Genomic DNA, 23,453 nt, shown 5'->3' with positions numbered 1-23,453 from the left:
TTCTGGGTTACAGTCTGAACATTTTCTGAAGACCAGCACCTACTTACACTCTTCCATTCCACCCCAAGCCCTGGCGTCTTGCTGGGTAATTTCAAGGTCCACGTGGATCACCCATCTAACATCCTGGCATTTTACCCTGCTCCCTTAAGCTTCCCGACCTTGTCCTCATCATTGTTTCACTGTGGTTTCCTCTGATCTGAGAATAGCCAGTATCTGCTTTACCCCTAAAACACTTAAACGATTCATTCACACACTCCTTCTCTGAGGTAAAGTGTAACCATTTCAGAGTGTAAAATTCAGTGGCAATGTACAGATTCACAATACTGTCCAACTATCAACGATAACAAGTTCCAAAACCGCTTCATCACCCAAAAGAAAACCCTTTACCCCTCAACCAATCACTCCTCGTCTGCCTCCTCCCAACCCTGTTCCCTGGCAACTACCAGTTTGATTTCTGTCTTCATAGATTTACTTATTCCGGATTTTTCCGGTCACGTTATGAAAAGCTGAACCTTCTATCTCTCTTCTGTAAACCTGACATTTTCTGTCTCCCATCTCATCCCAGTTTAGAATCCACCCGGGGAAATAATGAATGAACAGAGAGTCTGTTCTGCTTGTTTTACAGTCCACGCACTCTGATTCCGTTTAACTTGATCCAGCTGCCCTCTCGCGCAGCCAAAGAAGTGGTTCAGGGTCACCGTAGAGCCTGGCCAGAGGAAGCCACACCCGGCAGCTGCCCTGCTAGGAAAGAGCGACAGTGACCACCAGCCTCCGGCCAGAGCAGCGACCGGAAGTGCGGTCCTCTAGGGCGGAGAAAGGTGACCTAACGCGGAGCCCCGGTAGGTGGCCAATCGGAAGCGAGCGTACCGGCGTAAAAGGCGGAAGAGAAGCGGTCTAGTTCCGGACGCGGCCGCTGCCGCCGCCATCTGTCATCTGAGCTCCGGCACCAGCACCCTGCCGTCCCAGCCCTCCCGCCTGTCTCCTCGGCGGAGCTGCTTCCCGGTCCTTCCACCTCTCTACTCTGTTCTCGTCGCTAACTTCTTCCCCTACATGGATCTGGTCAGAGTGGCATCCCCTGAGCCCGGGCCAGCCGCGGCCTGGGGACCCAGCAAGGTGAGTGGCAGTCGGGGCTGACGCACCTGCCTAGCCTCCTGGACTGGTCCTCTCGGAGGATCCGGAGAGGATGGCAGGCGCCGAAGCGGCTCCCCAGGCGACTTGGGAAGTTTTGGGCTGAATACCAACCGCCTGGGAAAGGGAGGACGGGCGGCGGGGTTGCGGGTGTCAGGGAGAGAGAGGCAGGGAAGGGGCACGGGCTACCAGAGGCCACCCCGGTTTGGATCTCTGTCTAGTTAGTTGTGCACCTTGGTTTCTGAACCCCCGTAGCATGTATTTGGGCGGGACTCGCTTAGAGATGCTGACGTTTGAGGGAAGGCAAGCACGAACTTGTTTTTCTCCAGCCAAATGAGTCAGCCCAATTATTCACAGAAAGCCAGACGGAAAGGTGGCTGAGAAAGCTGTTTCCTTAACTTGTCAAGTGTGGTCATCCTACTTGGGCAGTTAGTTGTTTTTGAAGTAGTAAGTTTAGGAGATAAGTCCAGGCGCACCCTTCCTCCCCTCCAGGCTAATACTCAAGTGTTTACAAACTGTAAGATGGTTGTGTCTGAGTTTTAACGTTTATGCTTTTTCCTGTAATGGCCAACTGAAATGCTCATTTAACATTTGGTTTCTGATTTCGGGCTGCTGCTTTTCATGACACTCATTAGAAAGGTGAAAAAATTCTTTTGCCACTTTATGGAGGGTTTTCTTGAAAGCAGAAGTAGGTCAATTGAGATTTTGTGTTCCTCAAATTAAAGTTGTGAAGGAATCCAACTTTTTTAGCTTCCTAATTGTTCATTTTTTAAAAATAAAATGGACATTTACCAACATATTAAGGTGTACAACATAATGATACATGTATATATTGCAAAATGCTCACCACAATAAGTCTAGTGAGCATTCAGGATTACATTTTGTTTCTTGTGATGAGAACTTTTTAAGATTTACTCTGTTAGCAACTTTCGCATATACAGTACAGCATTATTAACTAGTCATTCTGTATAGTACATCTCATGCCTCATTTATTTTGTTAACTGGAAGTTTCTATCTTTTGACCACCTTTACCCATTTCACCGACTTCTTTACGTGTTCACACAGAACATCTGTTCCATTTAAAGGGTCACTCATTAATCTTATTAGTAATATCTTCATACCAGGTCTTAACAAAAAGTGGGGGAAGTATGAGCTATTAAGTACTGTAAAGGAAATTTTTATAAAAGTTCTCATACAACCATAAGGAGAATCTAGGATATTTAATTGGCAAATGTGGTTACATCTGTCTTTTACATTGTTTTTTTTTTTTCCCTATCAAAGCTTTGTTTACAAGGTCAAGATCAGTAGATGTAAAAGCACAAGTCATTAGAAAGACACTAATAAATATATACTATACATGTTAAAATTCTCCAGGTAAGCTTGTAAAGCTTATAAAAATGTCAGATGAGACAAACTTTGCTCAGAATACCTAAGCTCAGAACAAACTTCACTTCCAAAACGAATTCAATAATAAAATATTTGACATCAGTCATATTTTCATTTAAGTGTGCATCATCAGAACTATAAAATTTCATTTTCATCTTGCAATAAAAAATCATCTTGGGGTTTACTGATGTTCTGTTGAGAAGACAGCATTTTCCTGGGGGAACCAATAAAAATACACTGCAGGTATCACACTGCAAGTATCATTTCCTTCTCTAACCTCTTGGAAGATGGAAGTGATTATAGAAATCTGTGTGGAGTAAGTGGAGATTTGAGGAAAACCTTGGAAAATGGAAAGAATGTTAAAGGCTAATGATTCTCAAAACTTTTCCATCAGGACTTCTTTATACTCTTAAAAACCATTGAGAACTCCAAGAACTTTTGTTTATATTGGTTATATCGATTGATATTTATCATATCAGAAATTAAAACTGAGATATTGAAAAACTTTATTAAGTGATGTAAATCATGATGTTTATATAAATAATATGTTTTACAAAAAAAAAAAGCTGTTTTCCAAAATGAAAAATTAGTGAAGTAGTATTTTGGATTTTTGCAAATTTCTTTAATGTAGTAACTTAGTAGAAGACAGCTGGATTTTCATAGCTCGTTTTTCTTCAGTCTGTTGCAGGATGTATCAGTTAAAGTATATGAAGAAAATCCATCCTTACAAATAGGTGGATTTTAGCAGGCATAATTGCAGATGGGTAATAAGAGCACGGTAGACACACTGAGAATGAACTGAGTTAATCTTTAAAAATGCACATTAAAAAAATGTTATTCAAGTATAGTTGATTTACAATGTTGTGTTTAATTTCTGCTGTACAGCAAAATGATTCAGTTATACATATACATGCATCTTTTTTATGTTCTTTTCCATTATGGTTTATCACAGGATATTGACTATAGTTCCCTGTGCTGCACAGCAGGACCTTGTTTGTGCATCCTATAGTTAAAATTCACATATTCTAAACCCACTACCTTTGAAATTTTGGGAGAACACAGTTCACAGGCACTCATTCTCGTAGCCACAAGAGTGCTGCCGTCTTACCTGATACAGACTCTGGAAAACTCTACACTCTTGAGAGAATGAGAGTGGGAACTTTTTTAGAACTATTATGAAAATAATTTTGACCTCTTAGACACCCTGGAAGGGACTTGGGGGTCCCCAGTTACAAAATGCCAAGCTGCTGTTATGAGCAATGAATTTTAGGGAATATTCCAAGAAGGGAGAATGGACATACTGTACGTAAAAGTGAGGAAGTGTGTAGCTCTGTTGGAAAGAGCTGTAACATTGGATTAGTGGTACTCCTCAGAACTGTTAAGGTCACCAAAAAGGAGGAAAGTCTGAGAAGCTCACAGCCAAGAGGAGACGAAGGTGACATGATGACTAAATGTTATGTGGTATCTTGGATGGCGTTCTGGAATAGAATAGAGACATTAGGAGGAAGCTAAGGAAATCTGAATGAAGTATGGGCTTTAATTAATGATTGAGCTCATTAATTGTGTCGCACGTACAGTATTTACACGGAGATGCTGGGTATAGGGATTCTGGCGACTCTGCAGTCTTGGTGATTTGTTGTTGTTGTTGCTCTAAAAATACTCTAAAATTGAAAGTTAAAAAAGTAGTGTTGTTGTATAGGCTCAGATCACATTTTGCAGAAATCCTTGTTTTGAGAAGTAAAATTACCCACTTAAATATTTTGCCTAGGTTATGTCTTCCAGCTGCATGAGCAGAAAAGGAACTTTCCTGTGAGTTATGGTTCCCTTGACTGGCTTCAAGTTGAGGACAGAATTTTTGTTATTATGTACCTCCTTCGTGTTTGCTGATTTTTTTGTTGTTGTTTTTTGCTTTAAAGTTGATTCTTTCCCTGTGGTTGTGTGCAGTAAAATCTTTAAAAAGAAACAAAAAGCGAGATGGGCAGCTTGTGATGCATCTTGAAGAGTAGAAGGAAGGGGGAATGATTTCCCTCCCATCTGCAGCCAGCCAGGTGTGGGAGGATAGTAACTGTGAAGACCCCACATTGCTGCATTCAGTGGTTGCAGTTTCCCAGGAGAGGAAAACAGGGTAGGTCAGGGGTCCTCAGCGAACAGGAGGCAGGGAGCTAATGATGGGCTTGGTAGATGTCACTTAAAGCAGAATAACTAGCTAGAAGTGGTTGGAGTTTCCCATCAGATCTTGATGCCCTGGTGAATTTAATTTGTTGAAAGCAGTAGTGGGAAATGATGTCAGATTGCTTGGGTAGAACAAAGGCCTTTTATTCTTATCTCCTTAAACATTTGACAGAGGGAGCCAATGACTTCCTGAAGAATCGCAAAATGACAAAAGAAGATTCCCCTCCATTCACCCTATAGTGCCCATTTGGAGAAGGGGCCCCAGTGCCTTTTCTAGTCCCCCCTCGGGATGGTGACCACTTGAGCCTGTGGAGAGCTACCATGCCTGGCAGCGGTCCCTCACAGCCTGGAACATTTTAAGGAGGGATTTTGGGCAACTGGTTTGAAGATGTGATTTCAAAGTATGGAAGTTGGCAGACTTTCAGAAATCTTTGCTTATTTACCCCACACAAGGAAGAAACCTCAGTGTGAGGTGGCCCAGCTGAGCTGGCCAGCAGGGGTGCAGAGAAGTCCAGCTCTAGAGCCTCAGGCTCCTAGGAGCGCGGTCAGCAGGACTGAGCAGTCCTGGTGTCTTGTTGGTGCTCTCAGTCTCTGCTCGTTTCCCTTTCCCATTCAGTCTGTCTTGGAAGTAGGTAAATCTCTGCCTCCAAAATAACGCAGTGACTGCCTTTCATCATTTACCTCTCTGAGAGATTGTCCACAGACGTCTTAACATCTTAGGAGAATTAATTGACTGCTAGCTAGAGACTAGAAGCCTGAGAAGTGGGTGGGCAGAGGGGCTCACAGCACGGTGGGGAGGAGTACTTTAACCTAGGAGCAGTGTAGAAAGATATCAGACCTCTCCAGCCTAGGGACACCCTGGCAGTTCCTTGACATATCCCCAGGTTTCCTTTTGATGCCTGTTCAGTAAAGAACTCGAATGCCTCTTTAGCTGAAGCCCTGTGCTGGACTCTGGCTAAAACACTTACCATCACATGCTATTCTAAATTAGACTCTCAGGAGTGGTAGTGGTTAAGAAAAGTTTGGACTTTATCTTGAAGGCAGTGGGAAACATTAAGGCGATAAAAGGACTTTAATAAGGAAACTGAGCCAGTCAAATCTACATTTTAGAAAAACCATTGTGTTGTGGTGTGGAGAGTGGAAGCAAACAGAAGGCAGAGTTAGGGGGCTCTTACAGTGAGTCACCCAGCGATGGGAGGCTGACACCTCAGAAAGGGGATAGAGAATAAGTTCAGGAGATACTTAGATCTCTTATTAGTATTAATGGTCTTAATCACTGGACTGTCATGAGTGTGATGGAATCATTTGCTGCTGCTCAGTGAAGCTTCTCCCCTCAAAAATTAGGAATTGTGAAATAAAGCTGCAGTTTATACACATTGCAGACAGGCTGAGATGGTGACGCCATTGAGGAGGGCTGACCGGCCAGCTGTTCTTGAAGAGTCTCACAGAATACTACTTTGCTCTAGTAATAATGTTTCAGGAATCCACTTCTCAACTTCTAAAGTTCAGAAGTATAGGGTTCATTGTTTGTCACTGCTGGGGGTATTTTTTTGTTTTAGCTTATCCCAGGTTATCTTGAAAGGGGCTGCCGTACACTATTTACTTGTTGAAGACTTACTGCTTAAATTAGAAGGAAGTGTAGCTTCTAAGTGGGCTTTGAATTGTGGTAGTTGATATAGCCTGTTCCTCTAAGAGAATCTACCCAGGAAGCCAAATTATAAGTGGAAGGTGAGCAAAGTATAAGTTGCTTGGTGAGCATGATATCAGAACAAGGGGCATCACATGAACTCAGTAGCTAGTCAGGTGATGCTGGCTTAGCCTGTGCTCGCCTCCACTATAAGGACAATCCCACCAAGCAGGCTGGAAAGTGCTCTTGGCTGTCATAGTCTAGGTGTGTCTTTGATTAGATTTAAGCTAGGAGCTATTTTTACCTTCAAGATGATTTCTGCAAAAGACTAAACATTCCTTTTGAGTTTATTTAACTCCTCTAATTCTCAAAAGATAACCTTATTTCCAAGTTTGGAAGTCACTTTAATTTCATTATTTTGAATTGCCTTTTTTTTTTTAAACAGTGTCCATGGGCTACCCCTCAAAATACAATATCTTGTTCTTTGTCTGATGTAATGAGTGAGCAGTTGGCCAAAGAATTGCAGTTAGAAGAAGAAGCTGCCGCTTTTCCTGAAGTTGCGTAAGTAAAAGTCACAAAGAATCTATTTGACCTAGCAACTGACCATAGCCAAGTCTTAGGATTTGATTAGGGATTGTCATGACAAATGAGTCAGATTTAGAAAAGCAGTGCAATAGAAGGAGCACCATTTTAGGAGTTCACTGATATTTGGGTTTTGGTCCCAATTTTGTGACTAGTTTTCAGTATTATCTTGGGCAAACTGCTCACTTTCTCTGGGTTTCAGTTACTGCAGCAGTTGAACTCTGTTATCAAATAGATTAACAAATAATAATCAAATAGATTGATTAACAGTTTTGATTAAGGGTTTGTAGTTTGTCTTTCCATGTATACGTCATCCCCTCTGATCAGAACACAGAACAAATGAATTGGGGTCTGCTTGGTTCTTATGATAGGCCCTTTAGCTTTCTGTTTCTTAAAGCTCCCTTAATCCTGTTGGGTGCTCTCACAGGTGCCTGCTGTGTGCTCTCACAGGTGCCTGCTGTTGGTCAGAGGGCAGCTGGGCAAGAGAGGGTGAAGGGTTTGGTAATGTTCTTCCATTGTTTCTTCAATACAGTGTTAACACTGAAAAGGCACACGTCACCCAAAATTGGTAGCATCTGTTTACACCAGCACATTATATTAGTCTATATTGCCTTATTTTGAATAGTGTTGCTGAAGGACCATTTATTACTGGAGAAAACATTGACACTTCCAGTGACCTAATGCTGGCTCAGATGCTACAGATGGAGTTTGACAGAGAATATGATGCCCAGCTTAGGCGTGAAGAAAAAAAATTCAATGGAGATAGCAAAGGTACTATGACCTTATTGTGACAACCCCATTGGGTGGTAGGAAATGCTTGTAATGGGCCCTAAATAAATCTTCAACTGTTTTTGCCTTTTTAAGTTTCCATTTCCTTTGAAAATTATCGAAAAGTGCATCCTTACGAAGACAGTGATAGCTCTGAAGATGAGGTTGACTGGCAGGACACTCGTGATGACCCCTACAGACCAGGTATCAGGGCTTTGACCTTCTAGGGGCATAGAATGGGGAGACAGGAGGACTAAGTATTGTATATTTATCTTTGACTCTCATTTGGTAATTTACTATTAGATTCAGATATCTTTTTCAGACAATAGTGAATGCAGCAATTTAGTCTCTGCTATTTTTACATACTTGACTTGTCTTAATTACCTTTAGCAAAACCAGTTCCTACCCCCAAAAAGGGTTTTATTGGAAAAGGAAAAGACATCACGACCAAACACGATGAAGTAGTATGTGGGAGAAAGAACACAGCCAGAATGGAAAATGTAAGTTACAGAAAGGGTTCCCCTGAATCATAAATATCCTAAAGTTTTATTAGGGTTAGTTAAAAACATAGGATTCTAAATACACTATCTTAAGTTTCTAAAAATATCCTTCATCCTTTCTAGAGATATTTTAGAAGACAGTACAGCAACACCATGGAAACTCAGCCACTGATGAGAATATATTGTACCTCAGAATAAAATTCTCCAACAATATTAAGAAAACTAGTTTGATTGACATTGATTCTAAAATTAAGAAACTGTTCTTATGAAAGTAACGTTCTTCAGTTTTCCATGAAATACCCAAGAAACATAACCGTGGCGATTGGAGGGAAACATTGGGAGGTGGAAACCCTTCCTACTGTACACCCTGCTGTAATTTTTGAATTTTTTTTCTTGTGCCTACGCTTGCAAAATCAGAAACAAAATGTGATTTTTGAAAAATAGAAAAAATGGCATTTTTTTCCTCCTTCACAAATATCATGGTAAATATAAAACATTTAGACTTCAGAACAAAAATACTTATTAAACATATTATTAAATTCTAGAAATAATCTAGATCTGACTCTAGAACAACTCTGTCCAGTATAATTTTTTGTGATAATACCACACACTGTGTGTACCAGTGCTATCTAATATGGTAGCCATATTTGACAACTGAGTACTTGAAATTTGGTACAACTGAGGAACTGAATTTTTAATTTTATTTTAATAATTTAAATGTAAACATCCACATGTGGCTAGTGGCTTCCATATTGGGCTTAATTGTCATGGTGTGAGCATAGCTTGCTGTTTTATCCTACTCTTCAAAAATAATTGACTGTGAAATTGTTTTTTTTTTTTTGTAAGACTTGGTGTGATTTCAAAATATAATATATCCTTTGATATAAAAGCAAAGTTCAGAGCATATGCTAAAATACCTTAGTTTTTAGATGTGTTTGGTTGTTTTCCATGCATAAAATAAACCCTCCCTTCCTTTGGGATGAAATTTCTTTAAAAAGCCTTGTTTCCCTTTCTGTTGAGCTCACTGCTGAGTTATTTTGGTTTTTCCTCTGTAATGTCTATGGATTCTGCTTTCATAGCATTATCATCTATTGAGTAGGGAACCTAATCCAAGTAAAACTGTTTATCTCTGTCCCATGTTAAAGTATTCAGATGCTGATTTTTCTCTTCCATTTTGGCAGTTTGCACCTGGGTTTCAGGTAGGAGATGGAATTGGAATGGACTTAAAACTATCAAACCATGTTTTCAATGCTTTAAAACAACATGCCTACTCAGAAGAACGTCGAAGTGCCCGCCTCCATGAGAAAAAGGAGCATTCTACTGCAGTAAGTATTCTTACATTTAATGGAAAGATTCATATTGGAAAACTTCACGTTTGGAGGAAAAAACAAGACAGAAGTTCATGTTTGATATTTTTTCATGAGATTGACTTTTCAAATCAAAGATGTGCATAAAACCCAAGTAGCTTTGCCATTTGACTTTCAGATTTCATGTAATGGTTATTAATCAGTTACTCAAGACTAGCCTTTCAGTGGTCATAATTAATTTGGACTATGTTGCTTTCATTGCATATGATAAATTGTTTTCTGTCATGACATATTTATAATAACATAATGGTTTATAATGTTGTAATTAATGAAGTTAGTGTCTAGTATCTTGAGAATAATTTTTAAACTTTTAGAAAAACAACTAATGGTAGATACATCAGGAGAGTTATTTAAAGTTTGGAGATAAAACTTTGACTAAGCTAGAGTCTGATTTTTAGTAGTTCTTTCAGATATTCACTTTCAGAGACAGTAGAGTTATAGGAATGGATGTTAGCTTAACGGTCCTCTTTTAAGAGCCTGTTATATATACATCTAAGTAAATGAACAATAAATGTTTTAAAAAGTGTATATTTTGAATGTTGGATATTAGGAATGGCTCAGAAAATGTTTTGTGATTTCCAGTCATTTTCACTTACAGCACTTTATCTTTTGCAGGAAAAAGCAGTTGATCCTAAGACACGTTTACTTATGTATAAAATGGTCAACTCTGGAATGTTGGAGACGATCACTGGCTGTATTAGTACAGGAAAGGAATCTGTTGTCTTTCATGCATATGGAGGAAGGTAAATAAGCAGAAAACAATACCGTGATATAAACCAAAGCTTAGTCCCTTGTTCTTAATTTACATAAGATCAAAGTTTAAAGTGTTTTTTTAGGAAGTCTCAGCAATATAGGGACACAAAAAGAAAAATACAGTCAAGGGAGTTCCCTAGTGGTCTAGTGGTTAGGATTCAATACTTTCACTGTTGTAGCCTAGGTTCAGTCCCTGATCTTGGGGACTGAGATCCTGCAAGCCTCGCCGTGTGGCCAAAAAAAAACCCAGTCATCCCAATTCTACCATCAAGAGAGAACCGGTAATAATTTTGTGTAGACTCCTCAAGTCTTTTTTCTATGAACATATTATTTTTCATATTATTGTAATTGTTCTATATCATACAGGCAGCTGTAGTGGCATAGCAAAATTTGAGCCTGAGTTTGATTCAAAACTTTTCTCTATGGGACTCTGATACCAAGTTGGGACGGTTATACTTAAAGAAATGTCTTTAAAGCTTTTTTTGTCATTTTAGATCTTACCCACTTTACTTTTGTTACGAGATCTTAGTCGAATAAAGGATGGCATGAGGAAGAGAAAACATTTTAAACATGGAGCCTGTTGAGAGAATGTGCAAACCAGGAATATGATGTCATCTGGTTACTTAGCTTTGAAGTCTTACTAGTTCATCAAGGCTTACTAGCTCAGCTAATCCTTTATGTTAGCAGTGTTTATAAACAAAATTGTTAAAATAGATTACAGATTATTCTAGTTATTTTTAGCTTTAGAAGGTATTTATTATATACTTAAAGGGATTCAAACAATACTGCTCAAGTACTTGCCTTTGGTTTTCTTATTTAACTTGTTTCCCTTTCTAGATGCAACATACACATAAAATCATGTATTGAATTACACTAAGTTCCAAAATGAAAGGGATAAAAATGAATGTTAGGTTAAAATGACTCAACATTTTTTAAGCAATGTGATCTGGAGCAGTCTACTAAACTTACTTGAAAATTCACCCTCCCTTCATAGGATTTTAGTTGGGGTGATTGAGATCATATTTGATTATACCTGGTATAAATTACTCTTAATAAACCTTTTTTTTTTTTTTTTACTCTAAGCTCTGTTGCCCTCTTTCCAAATTTCAGCTGAGGGTTCCCTGAGATCAGGCAAACATAACTTAATGGCACAAATTATTTTAAAATGAAAAGTTCCTCACAATAGAAATTAAACTGCAAAAAGGATTAAAATGAAAGTAGCCTTCATCTTACCAGCTGTGGCCTCCACAGGTTTTTCCTCTAAAGTTTACCACTATTAATAGTTTTTGGTCTAGTCTTCTAGAAGTTTTTATCAGCATCTTTTTTTTCAATTAATGTATCTCTCAAGTCCTTCTAGTTTACTGGTTTGTATCATACCATTTTTATAGTAGAACATTCCACTCTACGAATATACAGGAACATCTTTGTACATAAGCTTTGCTATGCTTTTGCAAATAAATCCTTAAGCTAAATTCCTAACACTTGGAATTGCTGGGGCAAAGACTACATGCATTTTTCCCCTTTCTGTTAAACAGTGGAAGGCCTTACCGAAAAGAGAGTACCAGATTTTGCTCACTGTTTGGCCCACTGAGCAGGCTGTTATATCAATCAATGTTTCTTGATTTCTGTTATTCATTAAAATTTTTTAAAAAAACTTTTTCTTATGTGTCACACTGAAGGCCAGAAATCTTAAATTTGTTTATTTTTTAATAGTGGAGCAAATACACTTTTCCCTGTGAGCTAGTTAGATCTGCAGGTTGCACAATTCTGAATGTCAGTAGGTGTTGCCAGATTGCCCAATAAGACAGTTAACCAGTTTATGCCACCACCAGTAAGCAGTATGAACCTGTTTCCCTCATTCTCATCAGTGCCTAGTCTTATCAAACTTAATATTTTTTTCTCAATGTAAAAGATGGAAAGTACCTTTTTAGTGTTTTGTTGTGCATTTATTAAGAATGATTAGGGTTTGGTTTTTTTTTTTCACATGTATTGGCCACTTGGGTTTCTTTTTCTTGCCATTTTCCTTGTTTATTCTTTCTCCATTTTCTGTTTAACTTAATGATCCTTTGATAGAACAAGTGGGTTCCCTTTGCTTATTGTAGAATTGGAATTATAATCTATACTTTGGCATTTGTAAGTTAGTAAAGCTAGAGAGCATTTGGTTTTCAATAGCTGAGAGTAAATATATTTTAAAGTATAAGTTAGTTTCCTCTGCTACATAACAAATTACCACAGATATAGCAACTTAAAACAACACCTATGTATTATCTTATGGTTCCTGTTGATCAAGTTCAGGCAGGCTGGGTTCTCTGCTTAGGGTCTCCCAGGACTGCACTCTTGCATGTCAGCTGGGCTGTGTTCCTAACCGGAGCATGAGGTCCTCTTCCTTAGGCACAGTTCAGTTCCTTGTGACTATAGGACAGAGGTCTCCACCTTCTGGTTGCCTGCCAGCCAGGGACTGCTCTGAGCTCCTAGAGGCCCCTGTAAGTTCTAGTCATGAAGCCCTTTTGTACAGCAGGTTGCATCTCAGAATAATCAGGAAACTCTCTGCCTTGGGTCTACTAAGACTGAGTCTTAGAGGATGGAAGATAATCCTGGCAATGACTGTACTATCACTTTTGCTGTAATCTACTCAAGGGAGGGGCTTATACAGGCATGTACACCAGGGACTGGGCTCTTGGGGACCCTTGTAGGTCCTGCCTGCCACAGAGCTCTTCTGGGTTCTGTCATGCTCACATTGACCAAGTAATCAAGTTATTTGAATAGTAACATGTGCTAGATTTTTTCAGGATATAACGTGGTATATTCAGGAGGAGGACATTACAGTAAGAACTGGTAAAAGTGATACAGAATGTAACATACATAGGTTGGTCTTTTTTAATACATATGTATCTTTTTTAAAAGATTAAAAAAGTACTATTCATGATTGTGACTGTCTCAAGAGTTGAAATGGGGAATGAAACTAACTACCACAGGTGGTAATCGAAGGAAAGTTCACCTTTATTTGTAAAGTTTAATTCTTTAAAAAAAAGTGGAGGAGGGAGTGCTGAAAATGGGAGGATTGAAATTTAGACTATGAGATTAGACAGAAAATTAGGAGTTACATATTTAGAGGTAATAAGGTATAAAATTGTGTAAGCAAACCAGAAATTGGTAAGGAGGACCTTAAAAGCTCGGCAGAGGGTTGTGTAATTTACTGAGAAACATGGAAGCTTTTTTTAGTAGGAGAATGACAAGATGAGTCTTATAAATTAGATTCTCTCCTGGAGACCTTGCAAGTGAGGAATCTCCTCAGTAGTATTTTTGATAGGGCCTTATCTACCTATGGTTAAATTATTTCAGGGACAGAGAACTTATCTCAAAATCCAGAGATGTCTAAAACATCTTTAATTTATCATTTCTTCCTTGGGGAGAATCTCTATTCTGTCTCACTGAAAACTGGTTCGTTCATTCACCAAGTGTTTATGCAGCTGCCATGTTCCAGGCATCTTCTGTATACTGGGGCTATAGCAATGACTGGTACAAGGGAGGTCCCTGCTTTCATAGACTACTACTTCCCACCCCTCCCTCCAGTCCCCTCCCAAGACTATCAGATAAGTGCCATGCAAATGGATAAAACAGGGTGATGTCATAGTGACTGGGTGACTGCTTTTTATCAGTAGGACTGGGAAACCTCTGATGAAGTGACATTTAAACCTGGATTTGAATGACACACCTGGATTCAGTATCACATCAGAAGGAAGAACGTTCCAGACTAAAGAACAGCTAGTGCTAATGCCTTCAGACAGGTGTAAGCTTGGTATCTTTGGGAGATTAAGAAAGCCAATTTCCCTGGAGTGTAGTGTGTGAGGAGGAGCCAGAAGGCTGGAGAAGCAAAGGGTGTATCAGGCAACACTCTGTAAGTCAGGGTAAGGAGTCTGATTTTTCAGTGCAGTGGGAACCAAAGCTCAGATTCGAATCTCATTTTCAAAGGATTACTCAGATTGCTGTGTGGGAAATGAATTCTAGTCAGGCAAGAGAAGAAACAGATCAGTTAGAAAGCTGTGGTGATAGTTGAGAGATGACTTTGGTCAGACTAACAAGTGATGAAGATGAAGAGTAGGAGACTGCTGGTGTGTGTTTGGAAAGTGAGAGTGGACAGTCTGTACTGTGGGGTTGGCTGTGGGAAGGGAGAGGGACTCCAGGCAGACTGCAGCCTATTGTAAAGTGTATGAAAAAAAAAAAAGGGAAAAAATTCATTAAGGAAATTTGAATAAACTTTGGGCAAGTGTATAGGTCTTCATTGTTCAAGTTTAATTCCATAGTCATTAAATGAAGATTATATTATGGGTTGTTGAAAACCATGGACAATTTATTTGAAAGTGTGTCTTATTAAAAAAGCTAAAAGCTAGGGTTTTCTTAAGACCTAAAACGTGGAGGCTTAAAAAAAAAACAAAACACCCCAAGGCTTCCATTCTCAGAGAAGATAGATCTTCTTTGATGTCATAAAGTTTTTTATTTTGAAGTTGTTTTTTACCTGGCAACCGACACTGACTTAATGTTTGTTTCTTCCACTTAGCATGGAGGATGGAAAGGAAGATAGTAAAGTTATACCTACAGAATGTGCCATCAAGGTATTTAAAACAACCCTTAATGAGTTTAAGAATCGTGACAAATATATTAAAGATGATTTCAGGTTTAAAGATCGCTTCAGTAAACTAAATCCGCGTAAGATCATCCGCATGTGGGCAGAAAAAGAAATGCACAATCTCACAAGGTAAAGAAAATCATTGTGCTGGAAGTCATCTTGGGTGATCACCTCTTTGTATTAAGTCTACCAGCCTGGCAAAAATACCCATGCTTTCTTTTAAACTCATTTGTAGAAAGCATGAAAGGCCTTGAAATTCTAGTATTTAAGGAGGGCTTCTATAAGAAAGCATTTCCATGCATATAACCTGAATTCGTACTCATAGGGTGAAAAATCCATTTTGTTTTTTCTTTTCCTCAGTAAAGTTTGAGGGAAATTAAGTCATTTTCTACTAAAGATATTTTGTCATATATCTAAATGTTATCTTTTCCAGCTTCCAGTTAGGCATATTATAAATAATAATTTCCTTTTTTGTTTCAGGAAAGGTTTATCCCATCTAATATTTGTTAATTTGGTGAGGGCAGGATTTTACCAGCCTGATTGCATTTGCTTTAATTTATTAGACTTGTTGCCCAATTCTCAAAGCAGAATTTATCAAGGAAATTGTTTTGTCAGCCAAGAAATTGACTAATAATCTTTCTTATTTACAAACCTTCCTATATTTGAACTATTAAAAGCTTTTAATTTTAGTTTGATTTTCCTAAAGTTGTTTGTTTTCAAACATAATTATCCATATTTATTAGTTGCAAGTCTTGTATTTAGTAGGACTTCTAATTAGGATAATTTCCCAAGAGACCTTTCTGCCCTACAGGTTGTTTTCTGTATTACTAAGATCTCATCACTGCCTTTCTTAACGTTTTCCCGTAGCTCCCATAGTCTTGAGTGTAAAGTTCAAAGCTGTTTTGTGACGCGGAGCCAGCCATTCTCTGTGGGCTCAGCCCACTTGTCCTTGCTCCCACTCAAGATCAACGAACCGTGTTGATTTACACACACACACCCCCACGTGGACTGTGCACCCCGATGCCTCTGCATCTCACAGCAGCTTCCACACCACGCCTCCCCACAGTTTGAACCTGGTTGGTTCCTGTCTGCCCGCTTCTTCCTCGATGCCGCCCACCCGCACCTCTGCCAGTGCCCGTACCACGCTGTGCTGTTGTCATCTCCTCACTCATCTGTTTTTTCACCAGGCCACAGGCTCTGTGAGGGCAGAGGCTGTGTCATACTGCCTTTGCATTCCAACATTCCCCAGAGTGGAACACAGTGACAGCTCATTGCAGGACCTCGTTAGATATTTGTTGAATGAATGAAATATTCTCTCCTGCTGATCCTTACCTTCTTGATCTTTTCTTTCTGTGTAGGATGCAGAGAGCTGGAATTCCTTGTCCAACAGTTGTACTACTCAAGAAACACATTTTAGTTATGTCTTTTATTGGCCATGATCAAGTTCCAGCCCCTAAATTGAAAGAAGTAAAGCTCAGCAGTGAAGAAATGAAAGATGCCTACTATCAAACTCTTCATGTAAGTTGTGCCATACAGAGCATTCAGATACCAATTTTTAAAAATACTTCCTGTAAACTAAAAAAATTCCTAACAGGACTATTTTAAGGCGTTATAACGAGGACAAACTGAAGTTTGTGAAGGAATGTTAATATTGAATAGTGGTCTTTCTATCAATATGCGTGTGTTTTGAGTTGTTTTAGAAAAATCATGGACCAGTGCATCAAGTGAAGGGTCAGTGTTAGTGACATGGAAGCCAGAAGCTATTCATAAAACTTCATTAAATAAAATTTGAGGTTGCTATATTTGGCAGATACAGTGCCTTGTTAGTTTGTATGCCTTCTTGAAACAGTGAAGGAAATAACCATTAGTGTTGGGAAATTAGAAGGAAGCAGATTCACTCTCAGTGTAAGGAAGTAATGATCAGAAGATGGTGAGGTGTGGTTTATCCATCTGTGCAGGCATTAGAAGGCATATGTCAGGAGTCTTGAGGAAGCTATTTATGTTTTGGGACAGCAACCAAATTCAGTCTGGGAGACTTCTAGCTCAAGAAACTGCTCCTGATACTGTTATGCCTCTGTTTTGTAAGACTTCCCTGGTGGCTCAGATGGTTTAGTGTCTGCCTACACTAAGGGAGACCCAGGTTTGATCCCTGGGTAAGGAAGATCCTCTGGAGAAGGAAATGGCACCCCACTCCAGTACTCTTGCCTGGAAAATCCCATGGACGGAGGAGCCTGGTAGGCTGCAGTCCATGGAGTCGCAAAGAGTCGGACACGACTGAGTGACTTGACTTCACTTTTTTTTTTTTTTTAATTGAATCGGAGAAATGTTTTTAGCACAGTGTGTGCGTGGAGCTCTCATGTCATGCAGCAGTTGATGTGAATATGAACATGTTATCCAAATTAATTTTTTTAAGATATGGCTAGAGAGTTAGTCCAGTTTTCTCTGCCTTTAGTAGGAAAACAGCCAACGAAAATCAAGCCTACCTTTCTGGTTTCTTTTGGCCATGGTGTGGCTGGGGAAGAGATGAAGTAGTGATGAACTTCATATTTGATTCTGTTAAAGCTGGGAAACAAACATTAGTGCTGACTTCTCTAAGGCTAGGGATTACCACTAGTCATATAGTATATATAATATTATGTAATACCACTTAATTTAGAAGACTGTCTCTTTTTCACATGTCTGGCAGGAAGTACTTTTTATCTTGGAGTTGTGTGCACCCCTTGGAACTCTCAGTGAGATGTTTGCCCTTTTATGAAGGGTAAGCCTAGGTCCCCTGGTGACCACAGCTCTCTCACATACGTGGGAATCCAGGTCTGCCCTTTGGCTTCCTGATAGCATTACTGTCACATGGGCGGGGAAGTAGAGTGTCATATCTCTTCCACTGTTTCATTGTTCTCCCATTGTTCCTTGAGGTTGAAAAAAAAAAAAAAAAGGCACAGCCTTGACTGTAGCACAAAAAAGAAGTTAAGTTCTTTACCCTGGTTTTGCTCTTTCTGGAAAATATTGGTTGATGTGGATATTTTAGTTGTATGAGTAACTTAGAATGGTTCCTCATGTCCTAAATGTCTGTCCTTTCTCCTCACAGTTGATGCAGCACTTATATAACGAATGTACTCTTGTACACGCCGACCTCAGTGAGTACAACATGCTCTGGCATGCTGGGAAGGTGAGGAGCATTTTGTTCATGTTCAGACTTAGTGACTTGATGTAAATGACTGACTATAAAGAAATCACTGTGCTGTGTATTTAAATAGGTCTGGTTGATTGATGTCAGTCAGTCTGTAGAACCAACCCACCCTCATGGCCTGGAGTTCTTGTTTCGTGACTGTAGGAATGTCTCACAGGTGGGAATGTAAATTGTCTTTTTTATGGGTGGGCTGTAATAGATTGAAATATTTTTCTGACTCCTAACACCAATAAGAAGACACTGTTCTTAGAAGTTAAAGGAAGAGTTTAGTTCCTCTTTGCTGTCACGATAAAGAGACAAAGATTGATTTGTCAGGTTTCATTTTTTGCAAGAATTTGATTGCATGCCTCACATTTGGGCCAATGAATTAAATTTCTGAGAGAGTAAGCTTTATTTTGGTTCTAAATATTTAAGCTGTCAAGTAGACATGTAATCCATGCACAGTGCTTTAAGGGAAGCTGAACTATAGCAACCCTGCATGCTTCCCACCATTGTTACTGAGAGAGTCTTGCTAGTGGTGTAGTCTGGACACTGTTTCTCTGAGGCAGAGTGAATAGACGAGGGCAGGAAAACTCAGTCATCACAGAGTTGAGACACATCTGTTTGCTATTTTCTGAAGGAAATGAATTGTCAGCAACAGATTCAGATAGGAATGTTCTTTCTAAATACGATAGAACAACTTCATTGGAAATAATGTCTGAGTTTAATTCATGAAATTTAGTGATTATTTTGTGTCTACTTAAAGCAATGCCAAGCAATTTTATATATACCACTCATACTTACAGGTTTAGAAGGTGCAATATGACAGACTTATTATTAAATCGAGAAGACAGCCCACGTGTGTGAGAGGACAGTAAGCAAGTAGAACCTGAGCGCAGTTTTATTTGAGTTGGAAACATCTGCAGCTAAAAAATTATGGAGGGAATTCCCCAGTGTCTTACAGTACACTGTTTGCTGTTTCTGAGAGAACCTGGCTAATATCTCTGCTGACTTTCTCATGTTTCTTTACTAGTTTTTTCAGAAAGGAGGAGTAAAAGAAGCCCTTGGTGAACGAGAACTCTTCAATGCTGTTTCAGGCTTAAACATCTCGGCAGACAATGAAGCTGATTTCTTAGCTGAGGTAAGTGTTGTAAGGCTGTTTTTCACCTCGCTGATAGTGGGGAGCTGGATGGAGTAGATAATGAAACCCAGAGCTGAGTTTATCCTCTCATCCCCTCAGAAACAAAATTAGAGATTTTTCTTTTCTTGAGATGTTTTTGATCCTTCCTTGGAAATACCCAGTCATTGCAGTGGATCTCAGTTCAGTTGCTCAGTTGTGTCCAACTAACTCTTTGCGACCCCATGAATTGCAGCACGCCAAGCCTCTCTATCCATCACCAACCCCCAGAGTTCACTCAGACTCACTTCCATTAAGTCAGTGATGCCATCCAGCCATCCCTTCCTCCAGGGAATGTCTCTCAAAACTGAACAAAAACCGAAATGTGAAACAGTAGCAAATTATTCCCAACAACCTACCAAAGCAGAGAATGATTGTAAAATCTGTTCCAGAAAGCCCCACTGTGACTTGAGTTTGGCCAAGCCATGCTGGAGTCTAAGGCCAGAGGAGAAGTGACGGGAAGTTGGTACGTTTAGCCTTTAGTTCAGGACAGTTACTTGATGTTGCTGCTGCTGAGTCAACTTTGGGATTTCCTTTTTCTTGTTCCCTGAAAGCTGTATAGATTATATCGTAAGACCTATCTGATGCCAGTGGCTAGCTTGATAAAGACACTTAGCATCAATCCTGATAACATAATCAAGTAAAAACACACGTATGTATCACACTGTGATCTGTGTCACACACTATAATTCTGATTCAAGTCCAGTGTCATTAGGAATGTCGTTTTAGGAGAGTAAAAATACCAGTTCAATCTCAAGCATGACTTCTGTGAAGTAGCATTTTGACCAATGGATTCAATGTATATATTTTACAGATAGAAGCTTTGGAGAAAATGAATGAAGATCATGTTCAGAAGAATGGAAGGAAAGCTGCTTCATTTTTGAAAGACGACGGAGGTCCACCAGTCTTATATGATGAATAGCACTAATGCCCACTGCTTTCAGTGTTGACACACTGGTAATTTTCAGCTGCCAATGGCAAATGAAGTTATGGGTGACTTGAAATATCAAAACATGAGGCGTGTACAATGGTGCTTCTGTGCTTTTTTTCCCTTGTAACCCATATACCAGATGCGTGGAATTTTTAGCTCAGCATTGAGAGAAAAAGATGTCACTACCTCTCATGATATGAATAGGGTAATACAGTTCTTAACAGCTACAGGTTATCTAGCCGAAATCAAGCTGATTTTACAGGATTTGTGGCATAAAATGTTTTGATGAGAATTTTTAACATTTCCAAATATGGAAGGAAGGGACAGTTGTGTTTACAAAGGAGACATTTATCACAACACACTTGGTTTTTCTCACCTCCCTCTTTTGTGTTGCATCTTTCCTCAAATATTTTATCGGCCTAAAATTAGCCCTTCTTAATTCCTTTTCCAGATTGTGACCATGATTCTAAAGGGAAATTTCTTCTCTTTAGTAGGTGACGTAAATGGAAATTTGGTTTCAGAATGGCTGACAGAAGTAGAGTGCTTTTTATTGGTACATCATGAATTCTTTTCCCACACTCATATGCAAGAAAAAGGCATCATCAATTTCTGAAAGAGATAAATAAGTACTTCTCAACTATCCACAGTTTTTAAATTTAACTTCCAGCTTTTCTACATTTAGGTGAAATGATTAGGATGTAACTCATGGTGCAGCTGCTCTGCATTTATAATGAAAATATAAATTATCTGGAAGGATAGAATAAAATCTTCAACCATGTTTAACATTTTTAATGAAGTCATTGAAACAAAGTTCAGTTTACACATCACTCAAGCTGTATACTTACTGATTTTGAAAGAAATATAGCAGGCTACCTAGAAAGATTATATAATCAAAGGATGAAAAGTACATACAGAACAAGTTGGATACCAAATCACCAACTAATTTAAACTGCCTGATCTCGCTTTTAATAATTTTTAGTACTGTTGGGGTGCCACTTCTTAATGCAGGCGAAATACACTGACTCTATTAAAGACTGAAGCTCATTCAGAACAACACAATCGTTCGTAGAAAGTAAAATCCGAATATTAGTTACACAACATTATTTTAAAATGCCAAATACGTTCTCTCTAGAAAAATATTTATTTTGTTTCTGTTGTATAACTGTTAATTGTGTTTCAGAGAAGTGTGATTTGGGGCTACTCATTGCATTTCATGAAATGTTTACCACTATGAAACAAATATTTAAATGGGAATTATTGACTTTACAGAAATTTTAAAGAACTAATTTTAAAAACCATTAACCATTAAATTTTGTTTTATTTTGTTTTCTGACATACTCTGTTTGACAGTAGCAGCAAACAGCTGCTGTATGGCATTCTTGGAGTGTGCTGTGAACATGCTTTTTAAGGAATTAAAAGTGAAGAGATCATTTTAGAATTGGTTCTTTGTGTGTATTCTTCCTGTTCCTTATATTAACATAGGTCCTGGCATTGAGTTACATTAACCCTCCTGTTTAAATTCAGCAGTGCTATTTTAAGCAGTGCCTCCCCCCAACTTCCCATCTTTAAATTTCACTTTTAAATGACCTATTTCACATTACAAATAGGTTTTTCCTCTCATGCAGAGCTAAGAGTAAATTTCTCACACCGTGGAAAAATGTTGATTTGCTAAATAGTCAAATACAGATGGGAAATAACAAAATCTGGAAGCAAGGATCTTTTGCCTCACTTTAATGGAAGTGAATATATGAATATGAGATAAATTATCAAAATAAGATTATGTGTAGAGAATTTTTATTTCAACAAGATAATTTTTTCTCAGTTTCCTTTTATTAAAAAAAAAAGAAAATCAGGGACTTCCCTGACAATCTAATCCACTTCCTTGGCAGTGGTTAGGTCCTTGCTTTCAATGCCTGGGTTGAATTCCTGGTCAGAAGTTACGGAGCAACCAAAAAAAAAAAAAATCCATTTTTCTGCTTACAAAACTAAGACATGCATGCTTACTTACATTTAAATATTACAGAAATCCAGAAGTGCTGAAGTAAATGCCTCCTTGAATTCCAAAAATCACTGCATGCAGTGGGGCATACATCTATGCCATATTGTTTCTTCTCAGCAAATGTTGTATTCTCTTTTTTAAAAAAATCTTTGGACAGAAAGTGAGATGAAGCTAGGCAGCTGATGGTGAAGTGTTGATCATGGTAAAGCCCTAAGGAAGATGAAGGAGACAAAGGCCCTAAGATACATTAGAGGCTGTACAGTGTTGCTTGTTTAGGCTCTGGGCATCAGAAGAGATTGTTGTCTGAACCTTTTGAAAACTTCTGATCAGTTTCCAACACTTTAGAAGTTCCTAGGGAAAATCTCTTCTGATTGTACTTTCAAACCTAAATATTTCTATTTTTGAAGACATTTTATGAATGATTTAATTTCTCAAAGTTTATATTTGAAGATACCAGTTTATTCCTGTCAAAGCCTCTTGTTTTTATTCTTTGATTTCATATTTATTTCCCAATTCATAAATAAAGGTTACATTTGGAAACAGCATCACTTTTGGCTTTCCAACTTTCTCCCAAACATAGCTAATTCTTCGAGGAGTCAAGACCAAATATAGTGAAAAGATAAAAACACAGCAGATGGAGGAGGAAGTAGGGTATTCATTACAGAATAAATGAGTGAGCTACTACTTATAGCTCTAAATTTTTTTTTCTCTCTACCGACTTCTGGGAGGGAAAGAACATATAATTAGAACGTTAGATGCGAAACCATAAAAACAGTGTCTGGGCAAAGTGCTAGATGATGAGCCAAAGTTTATGAAGAATGTGGGAAACACCAAAAAGGGTTTGGAAAGTTTATTAGGAAGAAACAGAGGCGTCTATTGCTTAAAGTGTTAATATATTAAGTACAAAAACAACTAATTTCCTATTTCATCTTCAGGTTGTATTAAATTTGGAAAAGGATAAGACAAATATTGGACAGAGCAATTGAAGTCTGTTCCACTAAATGTTTTCTCCCCTAAATCCATATGAAGCCTTAACCCCAATTATGACAACTGTATTTAGAAACGGAGCCTTTAAGAAGGTGTAAATGTTAAGTGAAGTCATAGGAGCCCTAATCCAACAGGACTGGTGTCCTTGTAAGAGGAAAGGCCGTGTGAGGACCAGGGAGAAGGTGGCTGTATCCCAAGGACAGGTGCCTCAGCAGATGTCAACCCTGCACTTTGATTTTGGATGTCTATCCTCCAGAACTGTGAGAAAATGAATTTCTGTTTT

At 38.7% G+C, this 23,453-nt stretch overlaps 1 protein-coding gene across 3 annotated transcripts; it reads left to right on the top strand.

Annotated features, from left to right (window-relative positions):
- The first annotated feature begins 941 nt into the window (after positions 1–941).
- Positions 942–22,165, top strand: RIOK3 (RIO kinase 3). 3 transcript variants are annotated; one of them, XM_068993597.1, is made up of 13 exons: positions 942–1,113; positions 6,759–6,874; positions 7,569–7,666; positions 7,760–7,867; positions 8,054–8,163; positions 9,345–9,488; positions 10,146–10,273; positions 14,842–15,039; positions 16,269–16,428; positions 17,996–18,076; positions 18,165–18,254; positions 19,110–19,217; positions 20,068–22,165. In XM_068993597.1, exons 1-13 carry the CDS (start codon positions 1,051–1,053, stop codon positions 20,173–20,175), a joined length of 1,512 nt encoding a protein of 503 aa, XP_068849698.1. In that variant the 5' UTR covers positions 942–1,050; the 3' UTR covers positions 20,176–22,165. The 3 variants fall into 3 exon arrangements, with proteins under 3 accessions (XP_068849698.1, XP_068849697.1, XP_068849699.1); XM_068993596.1 differs by having other exon boundaries at positions 7,521–7,666; XM_068993598.1 differs by lacking the exon at positions 14,842–15,039 and having other exon boundaries at positions 7,521–7,666.
- The last annotated feature ends 1,288 nt before the right edge of the window (positions 22,166–23,453 follow it).

This window comes from Capricornis sumatraensis, chromosome 21 (assembly GCF_032405125.1).
Source record: "Capricornis sumatraensis isolate serow.1 chromosome 21, serow.2, whole genome shotgun sequence".
In the NCBI taxonomy this organism is placed as follows: Eukaryota; Metazoa; Chordata; class Mammalia; order Artiodactyla; family Bovidae; genus Capricornis; species Capricornis sumatraensis.
This window is presented reverse-complemented; position numbering and strand designations above follow the sequence as displayed.